Below are 21701 nucleotides of genomic sequence, written 5' to 3'. Positions count from 1 at the left end.
CATAGTGTCATTATGTTAGTGTCTTCATGGTACATCCTGTCTTCATGCTATATAGTGTCCTTATGTTAGAGTGACTCCATGGTACATCCTGTCTTCATGCTATATAGTGTCCTTATGTTAGAGTGTCTCCATTGAGAGTTGTCTCATTGGCAATCAAACCATATCTCCTTATTTTTATATTGTAATTAATTGTAGTATAGTACTCACTTTGACATCGATTGCCTAAGAATCCAGGAGGACAGTCACAATATACATTTCCACTTTTTGTATAACATGTACCAGGACCACATTTAATATCTCCAGTACTACATGCACTGACTATAAAAAAAATGAAATTATTATATACAGTAAATGATTCATTTTTGGGGAGTTAAAACTTCTTCAATTTTAAAAGGGGCCTCCTTGGTCAAGTGATCTATTAAAGTAGTCTTACTACTGTATTACTAGCTTGTCAAAACTGAGGTTGCGAGTTTGTATTTGGCATGTGGCAGGTGCATTCAACACAAATCCAAAGAATTCAAATATGGAATATGAAGTTTTTCCACCAGCCATAAGCATAATTAGTAGTAAGACCAATGACTACCGGGTAGTTAGCTCAAGAGTCAAAATAATGTATCTGAGTAGCTATATTTTGATGTTTCTACCTGTGGACTGTTACAGCTAGCACTTTAACATCCAACTCTGTGCATAAGCCTAGTATCAAACAGGATATCATAAAGTTAATTCTATATTTGTAGCATTTATTTACAACTCTGCAATATGAAAATCATTTCACATTTGTCAATCGGTGTTCATGTGATTGGAAAAGTTAGTTTTGAAATTAGATCTTTCATAGTCTCAGTAAATACTGGTATATACAAGATAAATATTCAGGGATGTTCTAGAAAATCCTACCCACCCCCCTTTAGGGAAAATGTTTCCGATTTTTCATGCTTCATAAAAGTTTTGTATATTTGTTGTTAGACAGCACTGTTATAAAAAAATATGAGTGGAAAGTTGCGACAATTGCCACCAAAAGCATAAAACTATAACAGTTTTATAATCTTTAATAATATAACAGATTTATAATCTCTAAAACTATCACAGTTTTATAATCTCTAAAACTATAACCGTTTTATAATCTCTAAAACTATCACAGTTTTATAATCTCCAAAACTATAACAGGTTTATAATCTCTAAAACTATAATAGTTTTATAATCTCTAAAACTATCACAGTTTTATAATCTCTAAACCTATAACAGACCACCAATTACTCCCTCCCATTTAGAACGTATGTAAAAGTAGCCCTACTCTGACACAAAATAGTGCTTTTGATGTCCTTGTTTACTTAAACAAACCAACAAAGGTCAGTTATTTTGTTAGAAGGCTTTAAAGGTATGGTGAAAATTGGCATGTAGAAAGCTGATACATGTACAATTCAGGAGATACCTGGTTTCTATGAAGTTAAACTTAAGGTAAAATATTTAGAAAGCTGTGAAAATTGCAAAATTTGGTTGAACAGATAGGGATTTTTAATTGGTGGTCTGACACCTTTAAGAGAAATGCGGTGAAACCCAAAATTCAGAAAACAATTGATTTTTTGGTCTTAACTGATCATTTGAAATAATAGTAGTCACATATAATCTTTTTTGGAGCAAAAAGTCACATATTGCAAATTAAGAGCCTTAAACCTAAATTTGTGCTATTTTTAGCTTTTCCCACCCTGACAATATGCTTTCATATAAAAAATGTTATAAATTGTTATAAATGCACAGAAAGTTGTTTCTGTGGTGTTAAACATTAAAACATAGGTTGATTTCTACCCAAAGAAAATTGTTGTCATGAAGATTTAATGCAATTATTTGATTTTTACTCCTTATATCATTGTGGCCTACCATGTGTATGGCAGATAACATAGCCTGATATAAACACTGCATAAACTAACAAAAATCTTATTTATTATCTCAAATGAAAGTTTTATACCTTAAATTTTATTGACTGATAGTAAATAAAACAGTTAAATGACCATGACTGCACTTCTGATCAGTTAATAGTCCCATTACTGACACCAGTGTAAAAAAGGGGGGTCAATACTTCTTGACTCTTCAATACCTTTGATTTTTAACTAAACATTGTAAAAATTGTGGAAAGTCTTTAAAGCAGTAGAACAAACAAGGAAAAATCAACAAAAACTGATCTTGATATTGAAAGTTTATGTTCCTCTAGTCCAAAATGAGATTTTCAAGTATTTTCTATCAAAGGCTTACATTACAGTCAGTTTAAATTGAGCTGTGAAATTGTAATATGAGTCGTATTATGCTCAGAAAGGATTTTTTCAACTACAAATTGATCAAGGATTAGGAAAAAACAAAACAAATGATTTCTGATCAACTTTTTTTGCTCTTTAGGTGTCAGACCACCAATTACTCCCTCCCATTTAGAACGTATATAAAAGTAGCCCTACTCTGACACAAACTAGTGCTTTTGATGTCCTTGTTTACTTAAACTAACAAACAGATTTGCAGAAATGAAACTTTTGATGAAAGAGAAATATATCTAGACCATTTCGAGCCAAAATGTACTTGTCTATGAGTTTGCATTAAAAATTGAGGATTAATGCGCTCCATAGTATACTAGTTTAAGATTTCCAGAAAACCAGGGTTTATTAGGTCTTTCCACTTTTCTGTGGAAAGACCTATTGTTTTTCTTCTGATTATTTTTTTTTTTTTTTTTTCTTCCGCCTAATTTTGTTCTTGCGATAAACATTTGTTTCGCAATATGTCGCTTAGATATTTGGTATATGATATCGAACAGTTTATGCACTTTTGAAATTTACCCTGCGTAAACGAATACTTTTCTTTGTAGGAGTTATCTCCCCAAACACTGTTTTCCTTGTTAGCGCATCTCCTTCGCAACCGTAAAAGATCATGACAAATTTATTTTACAAAATTGCTCGTTATATCCTTTGCATGATTTGTCCTATTTTGACCGAAGCGATATGACCGCTCCATATGAGAGTTATTTCCCCTTATGCATCTGATATAAGTGATATGAATTTCTATCTTATAAATCATAAGTGATAGAGACCTAGGATCTTTTGATTTGAGGTCCTTGGTCCCAAAAAATGAAAATTAGGTCAAGGTCAAAGGTCAAGGTCATATTCTAATATTTGAATTCGGCTTATTTTCACTTATATCCAAAGACTGTATAAGATATCAACAAATTATTTTTACTAAATTGTTAGTTGCGACACGTCGTAAGATGTAAATTTTGATTGCAAGCGTACGTTGAATGTAAAAGGGAGTTTTCTCCCCTCTTGTATTTAAAAATACGCGTTTGGTGATATAACTCATTAACTAAATATAATAAAGACCTATGGTCTTTTGATTTGAGGTCCTTGGTTTATGACCTTGAAACTGATCTCAAGGTCATAGCTTAATTTGACGTTCTAGATTTTGACCTTTGCTTTTATTCTATATGTATACATGATAAAGATATACAACTTTTAGAAAAAGATATCAAACCATTTAACCTTGTAAAAACAACCGGAAGTGACCTTTTGTAAACCGGAAATAGCTATTTTTTTGTACTTTTTAATATAAAAGTATATAGAACCAGATATTTTTGGAATCAGTGTCAAGTAAATATTCAAATATAATCGGAAGTAACATTTTTCAAAACGGAAGTAACAAATTATCTCCCTTATTTAAAAAAAAATGTATGGAAACAATATATTTTTGGAATCAGCTTACTAGGAGCTATCATTTGAAGATTGAAATGACATTTTAAACTTAGTTTCACAACTTTTCATATCAAAATACATTGTTTTGATGGAAAGACCTGCAATTGTTCTCTGAACAATTGGTTTTTAATTTTTGGAGTACCTCTGTTCAAGGGCAGTTATTTTGTTAGAATGCTTTAAAGGTATGGTGAAAATTGACATGTAGAGAGCTGATACATGTACAATTCAGGATGTACCTGGTTTCTATGAAGTTAAACTTAAGGTAAAATATTTAGAAAGCTGTGAAAATTGCAAAATTTGGTTGAACAGATAGGGATTTTTAATTGGTGGTAGGGATTTTTAATTGGTGGTCTGACACCTATAACAGTTTTATAATCTCTAAACGATAACAGGTTTATAATCTCTAAAACTATAACCGTTTTATAATCTCTAACTGTAGTACTTATGTTCACACCAATCACCTAAGAATCCATAATTTCTAGTACTTACGTTCACACATACCACCTGAGTATCCATCAGGACAGCTACATGTAATATTTCCATCTGCCAGTAATGTACAGTTACCACCATGGATACACATAGAGGCAGGATTATCACATGGAGAGACTGGAATCAGTAAAAAATGCAGTAAGTAAGTAAGTTAGTACTGTAAATTCAGAAACTATTGGGAGGTTTTTATTATTGTGAAAAATAAGACAGAGTTGTAAACGCAATAATTTATACTTGCATTTTGAAATATTTCATATGAATTAAACTTGATTTTTTTCAAAATCTTAAAAATAATAATCGTAATTTAGTCTAAAATTACAAAATCGCAATCATAAATGCACACAATAATTTCTGAATTTACAGTATATATGAGAACAAAAAGAAACCAGACATACAAAATACACCTGACCATTTATGGACCAATGAGTCACTTTTTACCTATGATTCAATATAAATTATTTACAATATCACGTCTTAATTATTTATTTGAATCTTAATTCCAGAGAAAGATAGCTTTATCGTTCTAAACTTTGTCTAAATAATTCTTAGCCTTCTATACAACTAGAGCAAATAGTTTTATCGGCAAGACTATTTGATCTGGTTTGACTTTGCAATTTTAATATTTTAAAGCTGTTGAATACATTATTTGCTTCGATCAAACTATTCAGATTCCTTGAAAAGTACATGTATTAAATGAGATACATATTAATTATGGTATAGTAATTCCAGTGACTATTTGTTAACACCAGAAAAATGATTAAGAGGGTTAGAAATTAGAAACTTAAGTTCTACCTTTTCCAAATATAAGCGTCATTGCTGATAAAACTCAACATCAAAGCCAAATTAAAATCTGAGTTTAACTAAAATATTTCGTTAGAAGTTTAACTTGTCCCTTTTATTAAAAGAATTTCAAATTTAAGAAATTATTCTTTGACAAATTTATTTATCCTTTGAATTGTATTAAATTCTATCATATATAAGAACCTTAAATAGCTAAATATACAGTTCCTGTTTTACTCATTGTTGAGGGCTAATTTTCAATTGTCTCTATGGCAATCATACAACATCTCCTTATATAATCATATAATTAGTTTTTAGTATATTTCCTTACTTTCACAGTTTCTTCCAATGAAGTTACCAATACATTCGCAGTATGCTTGTTTAGTTGTTGGATCAACTTTGCAGGTTCCATTTTTACAATTTATCAAACTGCATGCGTCATCTGAAAATATATAGACTAAATTTAAATTAAATTAAAAAATAGTTTTTTTCAACAGTAGTATCTATTTATATTATTTTAAATCTTTTGCTCATTGTTGAAGGTCTTATGGTGACCTATAATTGTTAATTTGTTCTCTTGTGAACAGTTGTCATATTGCAATCATATCATCACATCTTCTTTTTTTCATTGAATACTGTAAATTCAGATATTATTGCGTGCTTTTATTATTGCGATTTTGCCATTTTAAACTTAAATCATGTAAATGTCCTTCAATTTTTACGATTTTGAGAAAAATCATATTTAGTTCATATGAAATATTTCAAAATGAGGGTTTAAATTATTGCGTTTACAACTCTGTTGCATTTTGGCAATAATAAAAACCTTGCATTAATTTCTGAACTTACAGTACTCAACTTTAGCTCAGTATAAACAAGTATCAAATATAAAAAATGATACTTGACTTATTGATTCCCTTTCAGAAGTCTCAGGACAATGTCCTTCTTTTTGCATCTAATCATTTTCTTGTGAATGCCCCTAATAGACTACATAGTAATCACTGCAAGATCAAAGTTTGATAATAAAAAAAGAAAGATTTCATATAGTTGTGCTTTATTGTGTATAAACTTAGTTTAGTTAGAACTCACTTTCACAAGACTTTCCACTAAATTGTCCATTACACATACACATAGCCTGTCCAGTTGTTCTGTTAAACTGACACTGTCCATTACCACTGCAATCTACACCTGAGCAAGGATCATCTAAAACATAAACAATTATTAAAAGATCAAACTAAACTGGACAAGCTACCTCTTAACATCATTTACTGTGGATATATTATTATTGTTCGGATACCAAATTTCATGGTTTTTCGAAGATACAGGTGAACTATGAATTTAAGTGTTCAATGAATTAGACTTTTTCAATTAATTTGTATGCTGACTTTTGCAAAATCATGAAATCACATGTTCATGTCTTCATGCTATATAGTGTCCTTTTATTAGAGTGTCTCCATGGTACAGCATGTCTCCATGTTACATAGTGTCCTTATGTTAGAGTGTCTCCATGGTACACCATGTCTTCATGCTATATAGTGTCCTTATGTTAGTGTGTCACCATGGTACATTTTATATCATGTCTTCATGCTACATAGTGTCATTATGTTAGTGTCTTCATGGTACATCCTGTCTTCATGCTATATAGTGTCCTTATGTTAGAGTGTCTCTATTGAGAGTTGTCTCATTGGCAATCAAACCATATCTCCTTATTTTTATATTGTAATTAATTGTAGTATAGTACTCACTTTGACATCGATTGCCTAAGAATCCAGGAGGACAGTCACAATATACATTTCCATTTTTTGTATAACATGTACCAGGACCACATTTAATATCTCCAGTACTACATGCACTGACTATAAAAAAAAATGAAATTATTATATACAGTAAATGATTCATTTTTGGGGATTTAAAACTTTTTTAAAAGGGGCCTCCTTGGTCAAGTGATCTATTAAAGTAGTCTTACTACTGTATTACTAGCTTGTCAAAACTGAGGTTGCGAGTTTGTATTTGGCATGTGGCAGGTGCATTCAACACAAATCCAAAGAATTCAAATATGGAATATGAAGTTTTTCCACCAGCCATAAGCATAATTAGTAGTAAGACCAATGACTACCGGGTAGTTAGCTCAAGAGTCAAAATAATGTATCTGAGTAGCTATATTTTGATGTTTCTACCTGTGGACTGTTACAGCTAGCACTTTAACATCCAACTCTGTGCATAAGCCTAGTATCAAACAGGATATCATAAAGTTAATTCTATATTTGTAGCATTTATTTACAACTCTGCAATATGAAATTCATTTCACATTTGTCAATCGGTGTTCATGTGATTGGAAAAGTTAGTTTTGAAATTAGATCTTTCATAGTCTCAGTAAATACTGGTATATACAAGATAAATATTCAGGGCTGTTCTAGAAAATCCTACCCCCCCCCTTTAGGGAAAATGTTTCCGATTTTTCATGCTACATAAAAGTTTTGTATATTTGTTGTTAGACAGCACTGTTATAAAAAAATATGAGTGGAAAGTTGCGACAATTTCCACCAAAAGCATAAAACTATAACAGTTTTATAATCTTTAATAATATAACAGATTTATAATCTCTAAAACTGTCACAGTTTTATAATCTCTAAAACTATAACTGTTTTATAATCTCTAAAACTATCACAGTTTTATAATCTCCAAAACTATAACAGGTTTATAATCTCTAAAACTATAATAGTTTTATAATCTCTAAAACTATCACAGTTTTATAATCTCTAAAACTATAACAGACCACCAATTACTCCCTCCCATTTAGAACGTATGTAAAAGTAGCCCTACTCTGACACAAAATAGTGCTTTTGATGTCCTTGTTTACTTAAACAAACCAACAAAGGTCAGTTATTTTGTTAGAAGACTTTAAAGGTATGGTGAAAATTGGCATGTAGAAAGCTGATACATGTACAATTCAGGAGATACCTGGTTTCTATGAAGTTAAACTTAAGGTAAAATATTTAGAAAGCTGTGAAAATTGCAAAATTTGGTAGAACAGATAGGGATTTTTAATTGGTGGTCTGACACCTTTAAGAGAAATGCGGTGAAACCCAAAATTCAGAAAACAATTGATTTTTTGGTCTTAACTGATCATTTGAAATAATAGTAGTCACATATAATCTTTTTTTGAGCAAAAAGTCACATATTGCAAATTAAGAGCCTTAAACCTAAATTTGTGCTATTTTTAGCTTTTCCCACCCTGACAATATGCTTTCATATAAAAAATGTTATAAATTGTTATAAATGCACAGAAAGTTGTTTCTGTGGTGTTAAACATTAAAACATAGGTTGATTTCTACCCAAAGAAAATTGTTGTCATGAAGATTTAATGCAATTATTTGATTTTTACTCCTTATATCATTGTGGCCTACCATGTGTATGGCAGATAACATAGCCTGATATAAACACTGCATAAACTAACAAAAATCTTATTTATTATCTCAAATGAAAGTTTTATACCTTAAGTTTTATTGACTGATAGTAAATAAAACAGTTAAATGACCATGACTGCACTTCTGATCAGTTAATAGTCCCATTACTGACACCAGTGTAAAAAAGGGGGGGCAATATTTCTTGACTCTTCAATACCATTGATTTTTTACTAAACATTGTAAAAATTGTGGAAAGTCTTTAAAGCAGTAGAACAAACAAGGAAACATCAACAAAAACTGATCTTGATATTGAAAGTTTATGTTCCTCTAGTCCAAAATGAGATTTTCAAGTATTTTCTATCAAAGGCTTACATTACAGTCAGTTTAAATTGAGCTGTGAAATTGTAATATGAGTCGTATTATACTCAGAAAGGATTTTTTCAACTACAAATTGATCAAGGATTGGGAAAAAACAAAACAAATGATTTCTGATCAACTTTTTTTGCTCTTTAGGTGTCAGACCACCAATTACTCCCTCCCATTTAGAACGTATGTAAAAGTAGCCCTACTCTGACACAAACTAGTGCTTTTAATGTCCTAGTTTACTTAAACTAACAAACAAATTTGCAGAAATGAAACTTTTGGTGAAAGAGAAATATATCTAGACCATTTCGAGCCAAAATGTACATGTCTATGAGTTTGCATTAAAAATTGAGGATTAATGCGCTCCATAGTATACTAGTTTAAGATTTCCAGAAAACCAGGGTTTAATTTTGGAGTACCTCTGTTCAAGGGCAGTTATTTTGTTAGAAGGCTTTAAAGGTACAGTTGGGTGCAGACCAAGCAATACATGTAAACGGGCCTAAAAAGTGAACGCGGCGTTTACTCGCGTGCACTTCATGTAAACGTCATGTTAACTCTGCGTTAACTCCGAAATTTTAGTACACATTAATAGTAAACGGGCGTTTACTTTCGCGTTTACTTCGCGTTAACGCGAACAAGGCGTGTCTTCTATCTTTTAAAAAAAAGTAAACGCCCGTTTACTGTTTGTAGTAAACGCGCGTTAACGCAGATTGTCCTCGTATCCTGGATACACTGACCTAATATATCACATGATAAGGTACATTAAAATATCCATCTGTCCATTTTCGATCAACATATTGGCAATTGCATTTAATGAAATGAGACCTCTTTAATTAATTTATTGAAAATTAATCATTGCATATAAGAACAAAATGGAAATTCTTCCTGGAACTGTAAAACCTACAAGACTTTCAGTTTACATTCGTGAGAGGATATTAAGTTTTGGAATATTTAATTTTGGCATATTTATTTTTAAATATGCCGGTTTAACTGTGAGTCGATATTTGTACATGCAAATTTTGAACAAAAAAAATAGAAAATCCGCTGTTGAAAATTTTTGGAACTGACTATTTTTGCAATTAATAAATGTTTATATTTCTAATAAAAAGTGTTTTTTAATGTTAGGGTTCAAAACCCATATACGTAAAATATTAAGTCATTTTAACAACATTAAAAAATGTACAAATGCACACGGCGATTATTTTATAATATACACAATTAGTTAACGCGAAAAGTAAACGCCTGTTTACTTTCAAGTGCGCATAAAAATTGAGAAATCTGTAGTAAACGCCCGTTTACTTTTACGTGCACGTAAAATTAAACTTGTGAAATCTGAAGTAAACGGACGTTTACTACTGACTAAACGGACACATAGTAAACGCGCGTTTACTCGAGTAGACATTAGAAATTTCCGTTTTGACCGCGTTAACGTTAAATGAAGTAAACGGGCGTTTACTAGTAAACGCGAAATTTATAGTTAACTAACGAAAAATGTGCACGCCGCGTTAACTTGCGTTTACTTTATGTAATGCTTGGTCTGCACCCAACTGTATGGTGAAAATTGACATGTAGAAAGCTGATACATGTACAATTCAGGATATACCTGGTTTCTATGAAGTTAAACTTAAGGTAAAATATCTAGAAAGCTGTGAAAATTGCAAAATTTGGTTGAAAAGATAGGGATTTTTAATTGGTGGTCTGACACCTATAACAGTTTTATAATCTCTAAACGATAACAGGTTTATAATCTCTAAAACTATAACCGTTTTATAATCTCTAACTGTAGTACTTATGTTCACACCAATCACCTAAGAATCCATAATTTCTAATCCTAGTACTTACGTTCACACATACCACCTGAGTATCCATCAGGACAGCTACATGTAATATTTCCATCTGCCAGTAATGTACAGTTACCACCATGGATACACATAGAGGCAGGATTATCACATGGAGAGACTGGAATCAGTAAAAAATGCAGTAAGTAAGTATGTTAGTACTGTAAATTCAGAAACTATTGGGAGGTTTATATTATTGTGAAAAATAAGACAGAGTTGTAAACGCAAAAATTTATACTTGCATTTTGAAATATTTCATATGAATTAAACTTGATTTTTTTCAAAATCTGAAAAATAATAATCGTAATTTAGTCTAAAATTACAAAATCGCAATCATGAATGCACACAATAATTTCTGAATTTACAGTATATATGAGAACAAAAAGAAACCAGACATACAAAATACACCTGACCATTTATGGACCAATGAGTCACTTTTTACCTATGATTCAATATAAATTATTTACAATATTACGTCTTCATTTTTTATTTGAATCTTAATTCCAGAGAAAGATAGCTTTATCGTTCTAAACTTTGTCTAAATAATTCTTAGCCTTCTAGAGCAAATAGTTTTATTGGCAAGACTATTTGATCTGGTTTGACTTTGCAATTTTAATTTTTAAAAGCTGTTGAATACATTATTTGCTTCGATCAAACTATTCAGATTCCTTGAAAAGTACATGTATTAAATGAGATATATATTAATTATGGTATAGTAATTCCAGTGACTATTTGTTAACACCAGAAAAATGATTAAGAGGGTTAGAAATTAGAAACTTAAGTTCTACCTTTTCCAAATATAAGCGTCATTGCTGATAAAACTCAACATCAAAGCCAAATTAAAATCTGAGTTTAACTAAAATATTTCGTTAGAAGTTTAACTTGTCCCTTTTATTAAAAGAATTTCAAATTTAAGAATTATTCTTTGACAAATTTATTTATCCATTGAATTGTATTACATTCTATCATATATAAGAACCTTAAATAGCTAACTATACAGTTCCTGTTTTACTCATTGTTGAGGGCTAATTTTCAATTGTCTCTATGGTAATCACACAACATCTCCTTATATAATCATATAATTAGTTTTTAGTATATTTCCTTACTTTCACAGTTTCTTCCAATGAAGTTACCAATACATTCGCAGTATGCTTGTTTAGTTGTTGGATCAACTTTGCAGGTTCCATTTTTACAATTTATCAAACTGCATGCGTCATCTGAAAATAGATAGACTAAATTTAAATTAAATTAAAAAATAGCTTTTTTCAACAGTAGTATCTATTTATATCATTTTAAATCTTTTGATGCAATTAAACATGAAAGATGTTTTTTTTATTTAAATTCATAATCAAAGATAAAAAAGACTCATGCTACTAAAAAAAGATAATATGCAATTTGGTGAAATTCTATGATTGATTTGGCTCCAGCATTTAAATTCTACCTTTGCCAAATATAAGCATCATTGCTGATCAAACTCAACATTAAAGCCAAATTAAGATTTGAGTTTAATCAAAATATTTCGTTACAAGTTTGACTTGTCCCTTTTTTAAACGAATTTCAAATTTTAGAATTGTTCCATGTTCTTTGAAAAATTTATTGATCCATTGAATTGTTTTAAATTCTATCATATAAGAACCTTATAAAGCTAACCATACAGTTCCTGTTTTTTTAACTCTGACTGGCTATACAGCCCACGCAGAGTAACATATGTGCATTCCCCTCATTTCAGATATTCTATTGTAAGAAACTCTTCTCTGATTGGTCAGAAGTTATATACTAAACACTTTTTGTTAGTTTTTATATTTTGTAATTAATTGTAGTATAGTACTCACTTTGACATCGATTGCCTAAGAATCCAGGAGGACAGTCACAATATACATTTCCACTTTTTGTATAACATGTACCAGGACCACATTTAATATCTCCAGTACTACATGCACTGACTATAAAAAAAATGAAATTATTATATACAGTAAATGATTCATTTTTGGGGATTTAAAACTTCTTCAATTTTAAAAGGGCCTCCTTGGTCAAGTGATCTATTAAAGTAGTCTTACTACTGTATTACTAGCTTGTCAAAACTGAGGTTGCGAGTTTGTATTTGGCATGTGGCAGGTGCATTCAACACAAATCCAAAGAATTCAAATATGGAATATGAAGTTTTTCCACCAGCCATAAGAATAATTAGTAGTAAGACCAATGACTACCGGGTAGTTAGCTCAAGAGTCAAAATAATGTATCTGAGTAGCTATATTTTGATGTTTCTACCTGTGGACTGTTACAGCTAGCACTTTAACATCCAACTTTGTGATTAAGCCTAGTATCAAACAGGATATCATAAAGTTAATTCTATATTTGTAGCATTTATTTACAACTCTGCAATATGAAAATCATTTCACATTTGTCAATCGGTGTTCATGTGATTGGAAAAGTTAGTTTTGAAATTAGATCTGTGATAGTCTCAGTAAATACTGGTATATACAAGATAAATATTCAGGGCTGTTCTAGAAAATCCTACCCCCCCCCCCCCTTTAGGGAAAATGTTTCCAATTTTTCATGCTACATAAAAGTTTTGTATATTTGTTGTTAGACAGCACTGTTATAAAAAAATATGAGTGGAAAGTTACGACAACTGCCACCAAAAGCATAAAACTATAACAGTTTTATAATCTTTAATAATACTAGAACACACCCGTGATATCGCGGGTCCGTGACTGAATTAAAGTATATAACTATGCGCAAGCCTTATTTTAGTATTAGTATTGTCATCTGATAAAGTCATGCCGATTATAAGATACAAAGTTTTCTCTGCTATCAAATCTTTCTGTTTGAACCCGTCGAACTGGAACTTATCAATAATTGGTAATATTAATTATTTAGAAAGCAAAAGGTCCTGGAATGGAGTATTTTTTAATCAGCAGCATTGTCCTTTATTAGTTATAAATAAAGTTGAATTCTTTGATTCGCTGTTTTACGCCATGCCCGCTAACAAATTGAAAACTGTACCTATACGCCTTACTTTTAGTCACAGATTTTTAGTATTCGTATTGTTATCTTAGAAAGTCTTACTGGTTAAAATACTACATTAGGTAACAATTTGACAATTTAGTAGTGTCAACCCTGTGATTATGACCCATGTATATAGCATATTAATCCTGAATACACCGTTTGGTGGTGCGCCTGTCATATGCAGAACGTACAGATAAGGTAATACGTAACAGGTGAATATACTATTGGTATCGGTATCGGACTCGACCCGGAACTTCTTTATTATTGGCACTATTAATTACGTGGAAAACAAAAGGGCCTGGAGTGGTGTAATTTTTAATCTACACCTTTGTACTATATTAGTTATATATAAAGTTGAATTCTTTGATTCGTCGTTTTTACGTGATGACGGCTGACAAATTGGACCTCGTAATTTTAGTATTATAGATAAAAGATTTATAATCTCTAAAACTATCACAGTTTTATAATCTCTAAAACTATTACCGTTTTATAATCTCTAAAACTATCACAGTTTTATAATCTCCAAAACTATAACAGGTTTATAATCTCTAAAACTATAATTGTTTTATAATCTCTAAAACTATCACAGTTTTATAATCTCTAAAACTATAACAGACCACCAATTACTCCCTCCCATTTAGAATGTATGTAAAAGTAGCCCTACTCTGACACAAAATAGTGCTTTTGATGTCCTTGTTTACTTAAACAAACCAACAAAGGTCAGTTATTTTGTTAGAAGGCTTTAAAGGTATGGTGAAAATTGGCATGTAGAAAGCTGATACATGTACAATTCAGGATATACCTGGTTTCTATGAAGTTAAACTTAAGGTAAAATATTTAGAAAGCTGTGAAAATTGCAAAATTTGGTTGAACAGATAGGGATTTTTAATTGGTGGTCTGACACCTTTAAGAGAAATGCGGTGAAACCCAAAATTCAGAAAACAATTGATTTTTTGGTCTTAACTGATCAGTTGAAATAATAGTAGTCACATAATCTTTTTTGGAGCAAAAAGTCACATATTGCAAATTAAGAGCCTTAAACCTAAATTTGTGCTATTTTTAGCTTTTCCCACCCTGACAATATGCTTTCATATAAAAAATGTTATAAATTGTTATAAATGCACAGAAAGTTGTTTCTGTGGTGTTAAACATTAAAACATAGGTTGATTTCTACCCAAAGAAAATTGTTGTCATGAAGATTTAATGCAATTATTTGATTTTTACTCCTTATATCATTGTGGCCTACCATGTGTATGGCAGATAACATAGCCTGATATAAACACTGCATAAACCAAAAATCTTATTTATTATCTCAAATGAAAGTTTTATACCTTAAATTTTATTGACTGATAGTAAATAAAACAGTTAAATGACCATGACTGCACTTCTGATCAGTTAATAGTCCCATCACTGACACCAGTGTAAAAAAGGGGGGTCAATATTTCTTGACTCTTCAATACCTTTGATTTTTTACTAAACATTGTAAAAATTGTGGAAAGTCTTTAAAGCAGTAGAACAAACAAGGAAAAATCAACAAAAACTGATCTTGATATTGAAAGTTTATGTTCCTCTAGTCCAAAATGAGATTTTCAAGTATTTTCTATCAAAGGCTTACATTACAGTCAGTTTTAATTGAGCTGTGAAATTGTAATAGGAGTCGTATTATGCTCAGAAAGGATTTTTTCAACTACAAATTGATCAAGGATTAGGAAAAACAAAAACAAATGATTTCTGATCAACTTTTTTTGCTCTTTAGGTGTCAGACCACCAATTACTCCCTCCCATTTAGAACGTATGTAAAAGTAGCCCTACTCTGACACAAACTAGTGCTTTTGATGTCCTTGTTTACTTAAACTAACAAACAAATTTGCAGAAATGAAACTTTTGGTGAAAGAGAAATATATCTAGACCATTTCGAGCCAAAATGTACTTGTCTATGAGTTTGCATTAAAAATTGAGGATTAATGCGCTCCATAGTATACTAGTTTAAGATTTCCAGAAAATCAGGGTTTAATTTTGGAGTACCTCTGTTCAAGGGCAGTTATTTTGTTAGAAGGCTTTAAAGGTATGGTGAAAATTGACATGTAGAAAGCTGATACATGTACAATTCAGGATATACCTGGTTTCTATGAAGTTAAACTTAAGGTAAAATATTTAGAAAGCTGTGAAAATTGCAAAATTTGGTTGAACAGATAGGGATTTTTAATTGGTGGTCTGACACCTATAACAGTTTTATAATCTCTAAACGATAACAGGTTTATAATCTCTAAAACTATAACCGTTTTATAATCTCTAACTGTAGTACTTATGTTCACACCAATCACCTAAGAATCCATAATTTCTAATCCTAGTACTTACGTTCACACATAGCACCTGAGTATCCATCAGGACAGCTACATGTAATATTTCCATCTGCCAGTAATGTACAGTTACCACCATGGATACACATAGAGGCAGGATTATCACATGGAGAGACTGGAATCAGTAAAAAATGCAGTAAGTAAGTAAGTTAGTACTGTAAATTCAGAAACTATTGGGAGGTTTATATTATTGTGAAAAATAAGACAGAGTTGTAAACGCAATAATTTATACTTGCATTTTGAAATATTTCATATGAATTAAACTTGATTTTTTTTCAAAATCTTAAAAATAATAATCGTAATTTAGTCTAAAATTACAAAATCGCAATCATGAATGCACACAATAATTTCTGAATTTACAGTATATATGAGAACAAAAAGAAACCAGACATACAAAATACACCTGACCATTTATGGACCAATGAGTCACTTTTTACCTATGATTCAATATAAATTATTTACAATATCACGTCTTAATTATTTATTTGAATCTTAATTCCAGAGAAAGATAGCTTTATCGTTCTAAACTTTGTCTAAATAATTCTTAGCCTTCTAGAGCAAATAGTTTTATCGGCAAGACTATTTGATCTGGTTTGACTTTGCAATTTTAATTTTTAAAAGCTGTTGAATACATTATTTGCTTCGATCAAACTATTCAGATTCCTTGAAAAGTACATGTATTAAATGAGATATATATCAATTATGGTATAGTAATTCCAGTGACTATTTGTTAACACCAGAAAAATGATTAAGAGGGTTAGAAATTAGAAACTTAAGTTCTACCTTTTCCAAATATAAGCGTCATTGCTGATAAAACTCAACATCAAAGTCAAATTAAAATCTGAGTTTAACTAAAATATTTCGTTAGAAGTTTAACTTGTCCCTTTTATTAAAAGAATTTCAAATTTAAGAATTATTCTTTGACAAATTTATTTATCCATTGAATTGTATTAAATTCTATCATATATAAGAACCTTAAATAGCTAACTATACAGTTCCTGTTTTACTCATTGTTGAGGGCTAATTTTCAATTGTCTCTATGGCAATCATACAACATCTCCTAATATAATCATATAATTAGTTTTTAGTATATTTCCTTACTTTCACAGTTTCTTCCAATGAAGTTACCAATACATTCGCAGTATGCTTGTTTAGTTGTTGGATCAACTTTGCAGGTTCCATTTTTACAATTTATCAAACTGCATGCGTCATCTGAAAATATATAGACTAAGTTTAAATTAAATTAAAAAATAGTTTTTTTCAACAGTAGTATCTATTGATATCATTTTAAATCTTTTTATGCAATTAAACATGAAAGATGTTTTTTTTATTTAAATTCATAATCAAAGACAAAAAAGACTCATGCTACTAAAAAAAGATAATATGCAATTTAGTGAAATTCTATGATTGATTTGGCTCCAGCATTTAAATTCTACCTTTGCCAAATATAAGCATCATTGCTGATAAAACTCAAAATTAAAGCCAAATTAAGATTTGAGTTTAATCAAAATATTTCGTTACAAGTTTGACTTGTCCCTTTCTTAAACGAATTTCAAATTTTAGAATTGTTCCATGTTCTTTGAAAAATTATTGATCCATTGAATTGTTTTAAATTCTATCATATAAGAACCTTATAAAGCTAACCATACAGTTCCTGTTTTTTAACTCTGACTGGCTATACAGCCCACGCAGAGTAACATATGTGCATTCCCCTCATTTCAGATATTCTATTGTAAGAAACTCTTCTCTGATTGGTCAGAAGTTATATACTAAACACTTTTTGTTAGTTTTTATATTTTGTAATTAATTGTAGTATAGTACTCACTTTGACATCGATTGCCTAAGAATCCAGGAGGACAGTCACAATATACATTTCCACTTTTTGTATAACATGTACCAGGACCACATTTAATATCTCCAGTACTACATGCACTGACTATAAAAACAAGAGGCTCTCAAGAGCCTGAATCGCTCACCTTAATTCTTTTGGTTAAATCTCTCATCAATGATCATTTTGGCTTTTCAATTTATTTAAATGTTTTTTGGATCGTCCTATTTTCTTCATAAGCCAAAAAAAATAATCATTTTCTCCTATGTTCTATTTTAGCTATAGGAGCTATGTTTCTTGACATACAAGGAAATAAAATATAAAATTTATACTAGATACTCTGAAACTCATTTAGCCTAAGTTTGGCTGAAATTGATACAGCAGTTTCAAAGGAGAAGATTTTTTAAAGTAAGTCAACATGATGAACAAATTGTGAAAAAAGTCTTTAAAGGGCAATAACTCCTTAAGGGGTCCATTGACAATTTTGGTCAAATTGACTTAATTGAAGATCTTACTTTGCTGAACATTATTGCTGTTTACAGTTTATTTCTATCTATAATTATATTCAAGATAATAAACAAAAACAGCAAAATTTCCTTAAAATTATCAATTCAGGGGCAGCAACCCAACAACAGGTTGTCTGATTCATCTGAAAATTTCAGGGCAGATAGATCTTGACCTGATAAACAATATTACCCAAAGTCAGATTTGCTCTAAATGCTTTGGTTTTTGAGTTATAAGCCAAAAACTGCATTTGACCCCTATGTTCTATTTTTAGCAATGGCGACCATGTTTGTAAATAGATCATAACTTCGGATACAATTTACAAACTAGATACCCTAAGGAACATTCAGTTAAAGTTTGGAAGTATTTGGCCCAGTAGTTTCAGAGGAGAAGATTTTTGTAAAAGATTACTAAGATTTACGAAAAATGGTTAAAAATTGACTATAAAGGGCAATAACTCCTAAAGGGGTCAACTGACCATTTCCGTCAAGTTGACTTATTTGTAAATCTTACTTTGCTGAACATTATTGCTGTTTACAGTTTATCTCTATCTATAATAATATTCAAGATAATAACCAAAAACAGCAAAATTTTTTTAAAATTACCAATTCAGGGGCAGTAACCCAACAACAGGTTGTCTGATTCATCTGAAAATTTCAGGGCAGATAGATCTTGACCTGATAAACAATATTATACCATGTCAGATTTGCTCTAAATGCTTTGGTTTTTGAGTTATAAGCCAAAAACTGCATTTGACCCTTATGTTCTATTTTTAGCAATGGCGACCATGTTTGTAAATAGATCACAACGTCAGATACAATTTACAAACAAGATACCCTAAGGAACATTCAGTTAAAGTTTGGAAGTATTTGGCCAAGTAGTTTCAGAGGAGAAGATTTTTGTAAAAGATTACTAAGATTTACGAAAAAGGGTTAAAAATTGACTATAAAGGGCAATAACTCCTAAAGGGGTCAACTGACCATTTCCGTCATGTTGACTTATTTGTAAATCTTACTTTGCTGAACATTATTGCTGTTTACAGTTAATCTCTATCTATAATAATATTCAAGATAATAACCAAAAATAGCAAAATTTCCTTAAAATTACCAATTCAGGGGCAGCAACCCAACAACAGGTTGTCTGATTCATCTGAAAATTTTAGGGCAGATAGAAATTGACCTGATAAACAATATTACCCACGTCAGATTTGCTCTAAATGCTTTGGTTTTTGAGTTATAAGCCAAAAACTGCATTTGACCCCTATGTTCTATTTTTAGCAATGGCGACCATGTTTGTTGATAGATCAAAACTTCGGATACAATTTATAAATTAGATACCCTAAGGAACATTCAGTTAAAGTTTGAAAGTATTTGGCCCAGTAGTTTCAGAGGAGAAGATTCTTGAAATAGTTTACGACGACAGACGACGACGACAGACGACGACGGACGACGGACGACGACGGACGCCAAGTGATGGCATAAGCTCACTTGTCCCTTCGGGACAGGTGAGCTAAAAATGAAATTATTATATACAGTAAATGATTCATTTTTGGGGAGTTAAAACTTCTTCAATTTTAAAAAGGGCCTCCTTGGTCAAGTGATCTATTAAAGTAGTCTTACTACTGTATTACTAGCTTGTCAAAACTGAGGTTGCGAGTTTGTATTTGGAATGTGGCAGGTGCATTCAACACAAATCCAAAGAATTCAAATATGGAATATGAAGTTTTTCCACCAGCCATACGCATAATTAGTAGTAAGACCAATGACTACCGGGTAGTTAGCTCAAGAGTCAAAATAATGTATCTGAGTAGCTATATTTTGATGTTTCTACCTGTGGACTGTTACAGCTAGCACTTTAACATCCAACTCTGTGCATAAGCCTAGTATCAAACAGGATATCATAAAGTTAATTCTATATTTGTAGCATTTATTTACAACTCTGCAATATGAAAATCATTTCACATTTGTCAATCGGTGTTCATGTGATTGGAAAAGTTAGTTTTGAAATTAGATCTTTGATAGTCTCAGTAAATACTGGTATATACAAGATAAATATTCAGGGCTGTTCTAGAAAATCCTACCCCCCCCCCCTTTAGGGAAAATGTTTCCAATTTTTCATGCTACATAAAAGTTTTGTATATTTGTTGTTAGACATCACTGTTATAAAAAAATATGAGTGGAAAGTTGCGACAATTGCCACCAAAAGCATAAAACTATAACAGTTTTATAATCTTTAATAATATAACAGATTTATAATCTCTAAAACTATCACAGTTTTATAATCTCTAAAACTATAACCGTTTTATAATCTCTAAAACTATCACAGTTTTATAATCTCCAAAACTATAACAGGTTTATAATCTCTAAAACTATAATAGTTTTATAATCTCTAAAACTATCACAGTTTTATAATCTCTAAAACTATAACAGACCACCAATTACTCCCTCCCATTTAGAACGTATGTAAAAGTAGGCCTACTCTGACACAAAATAGTGCTTTTGATGTCCTTGTTTACTTAAACAAACCAACAAAGGTCAGTTATTTTGTTAGAAGGCTTTAAAGGTATGGTGAAAATTGGCATGTAGAAAGCTGATACATGTACAATTCAGGAGATACCTAGTTTCTATGAAGTTAAACTTAAGGTAAAATATTTAGAAAGCTGTTAAAATTGCAAAATTTGGTTGAACAGATAGGGATTTTTAATTGGTGGTCTGACACCTTTAAGAGAAATGCGGTGAAACCCAAAATTCAGAAAACAATTGATTTTTTGGTCTTAACTGGTTATTTGAAATAATAGTAGTCACATATAATCTTTTTTGGAGCAAAAAGTCACATATTGCAAATTAAGAGCCTTAAACCTAAATTTGTGCTATTTTTAGCTTTTCCCACCCTGACAATATGCTTTCATATAAAAAATGTTATAAATTGTTATAAATGCACAGAAAGTTGTTTCTGTGGTGTTAAACATTAAAACAAAAGTTGATTTCTACCCAAAGAAAATTGTTGTCATGAAGATTTAATGCAATTATTTGATTTTTACTCCTTATATCATTGTGGCCTACCATGTGTATGGCAGATAACATAGCCTGATTTAAACACTGCATAAACTAACAAAAATCTTATTTATTATCTCAAATGAAAGTTTTATACCTTAAATTTTATTGACTGATAGTAAATAAAACAGTTAAATGACCATGACTGCACTTCTGATCAGTTAATAGTCCCATTACTGACACCAGTGTAAAAAAGGAGGGTCAATATTTCTTGACTCTTCAATACCTTTGATTTTTTACTAAACATTGTAAAAATTGTGGAAAGTCTTTAAAGCAGTAGAACAAATTTGCAGAAATGAAACTTTTGGTGAAAGAGAAATATATCTAGACCATTTCGAGCCAAAATGTACT

General features: G+C 30.8%; 1 protein-coding gene across 1 annotated transcript in view; it reads right to left on the bottom strand.

Annotated features, from left to right (window-relative positions):
• Positions 1–6066: 6066 nt before the first annotated feature.
• LOC143053682 (uncharacterized) overlaps positions 6067–21701 on the bottom strand; it is a 30557-nt gene continuing 14922 nt past the window's right edge. Inside the window, exons 11-18 of the mRNA XM_076226470.1 lie at positions 17791–17901; positions 17067–17177; positions 15964–16080; positions 12429–12539; positions 11703–11813; positions 10601–10717; positions 6734–6844; positions 6067–6176 (exon numbers count right to left, since the gene is read on the bottom strand). Of these exons, the coding sequence (XP_076082585.1) occupies positions 6067–6176; positions 6734–6844; positions 10601–10717; positions 11703–11813; positions 12429–12539; positions 15964–16080; positions 17067–17177; positions 17791–17901 (899 nt within the window). The remainder of the gene's footprint in view (positions 6177–6733; positions 6845–10600; positions 10718–11702; positions 11814–12428; positions 12540–15963; positions 16081–17066; positions 17178–17790; positions 17902–21701) is intronic.

Source organism: Mytilus galloprovincialis, chromosome 12, assembly GCF_965363235.1.
Source record: "Mytilus galloprovincialis chromosome 12, xbMytGall1.hap1.1, whole genome shotgun sequence".
Taxonomy (NCBI): domain Eukaryota; kingdom Metazoa; phylum Mollusca; class Bivalvia; order Mytilida; family Mytilidae; genus Mytilus; species Mytilus galloprovincialis.
The sequence above is the reverse complement of the archived record's forward strand: the minus strand, read 5'-3'. Positions and strand labels throughout refer to the sequence as shown.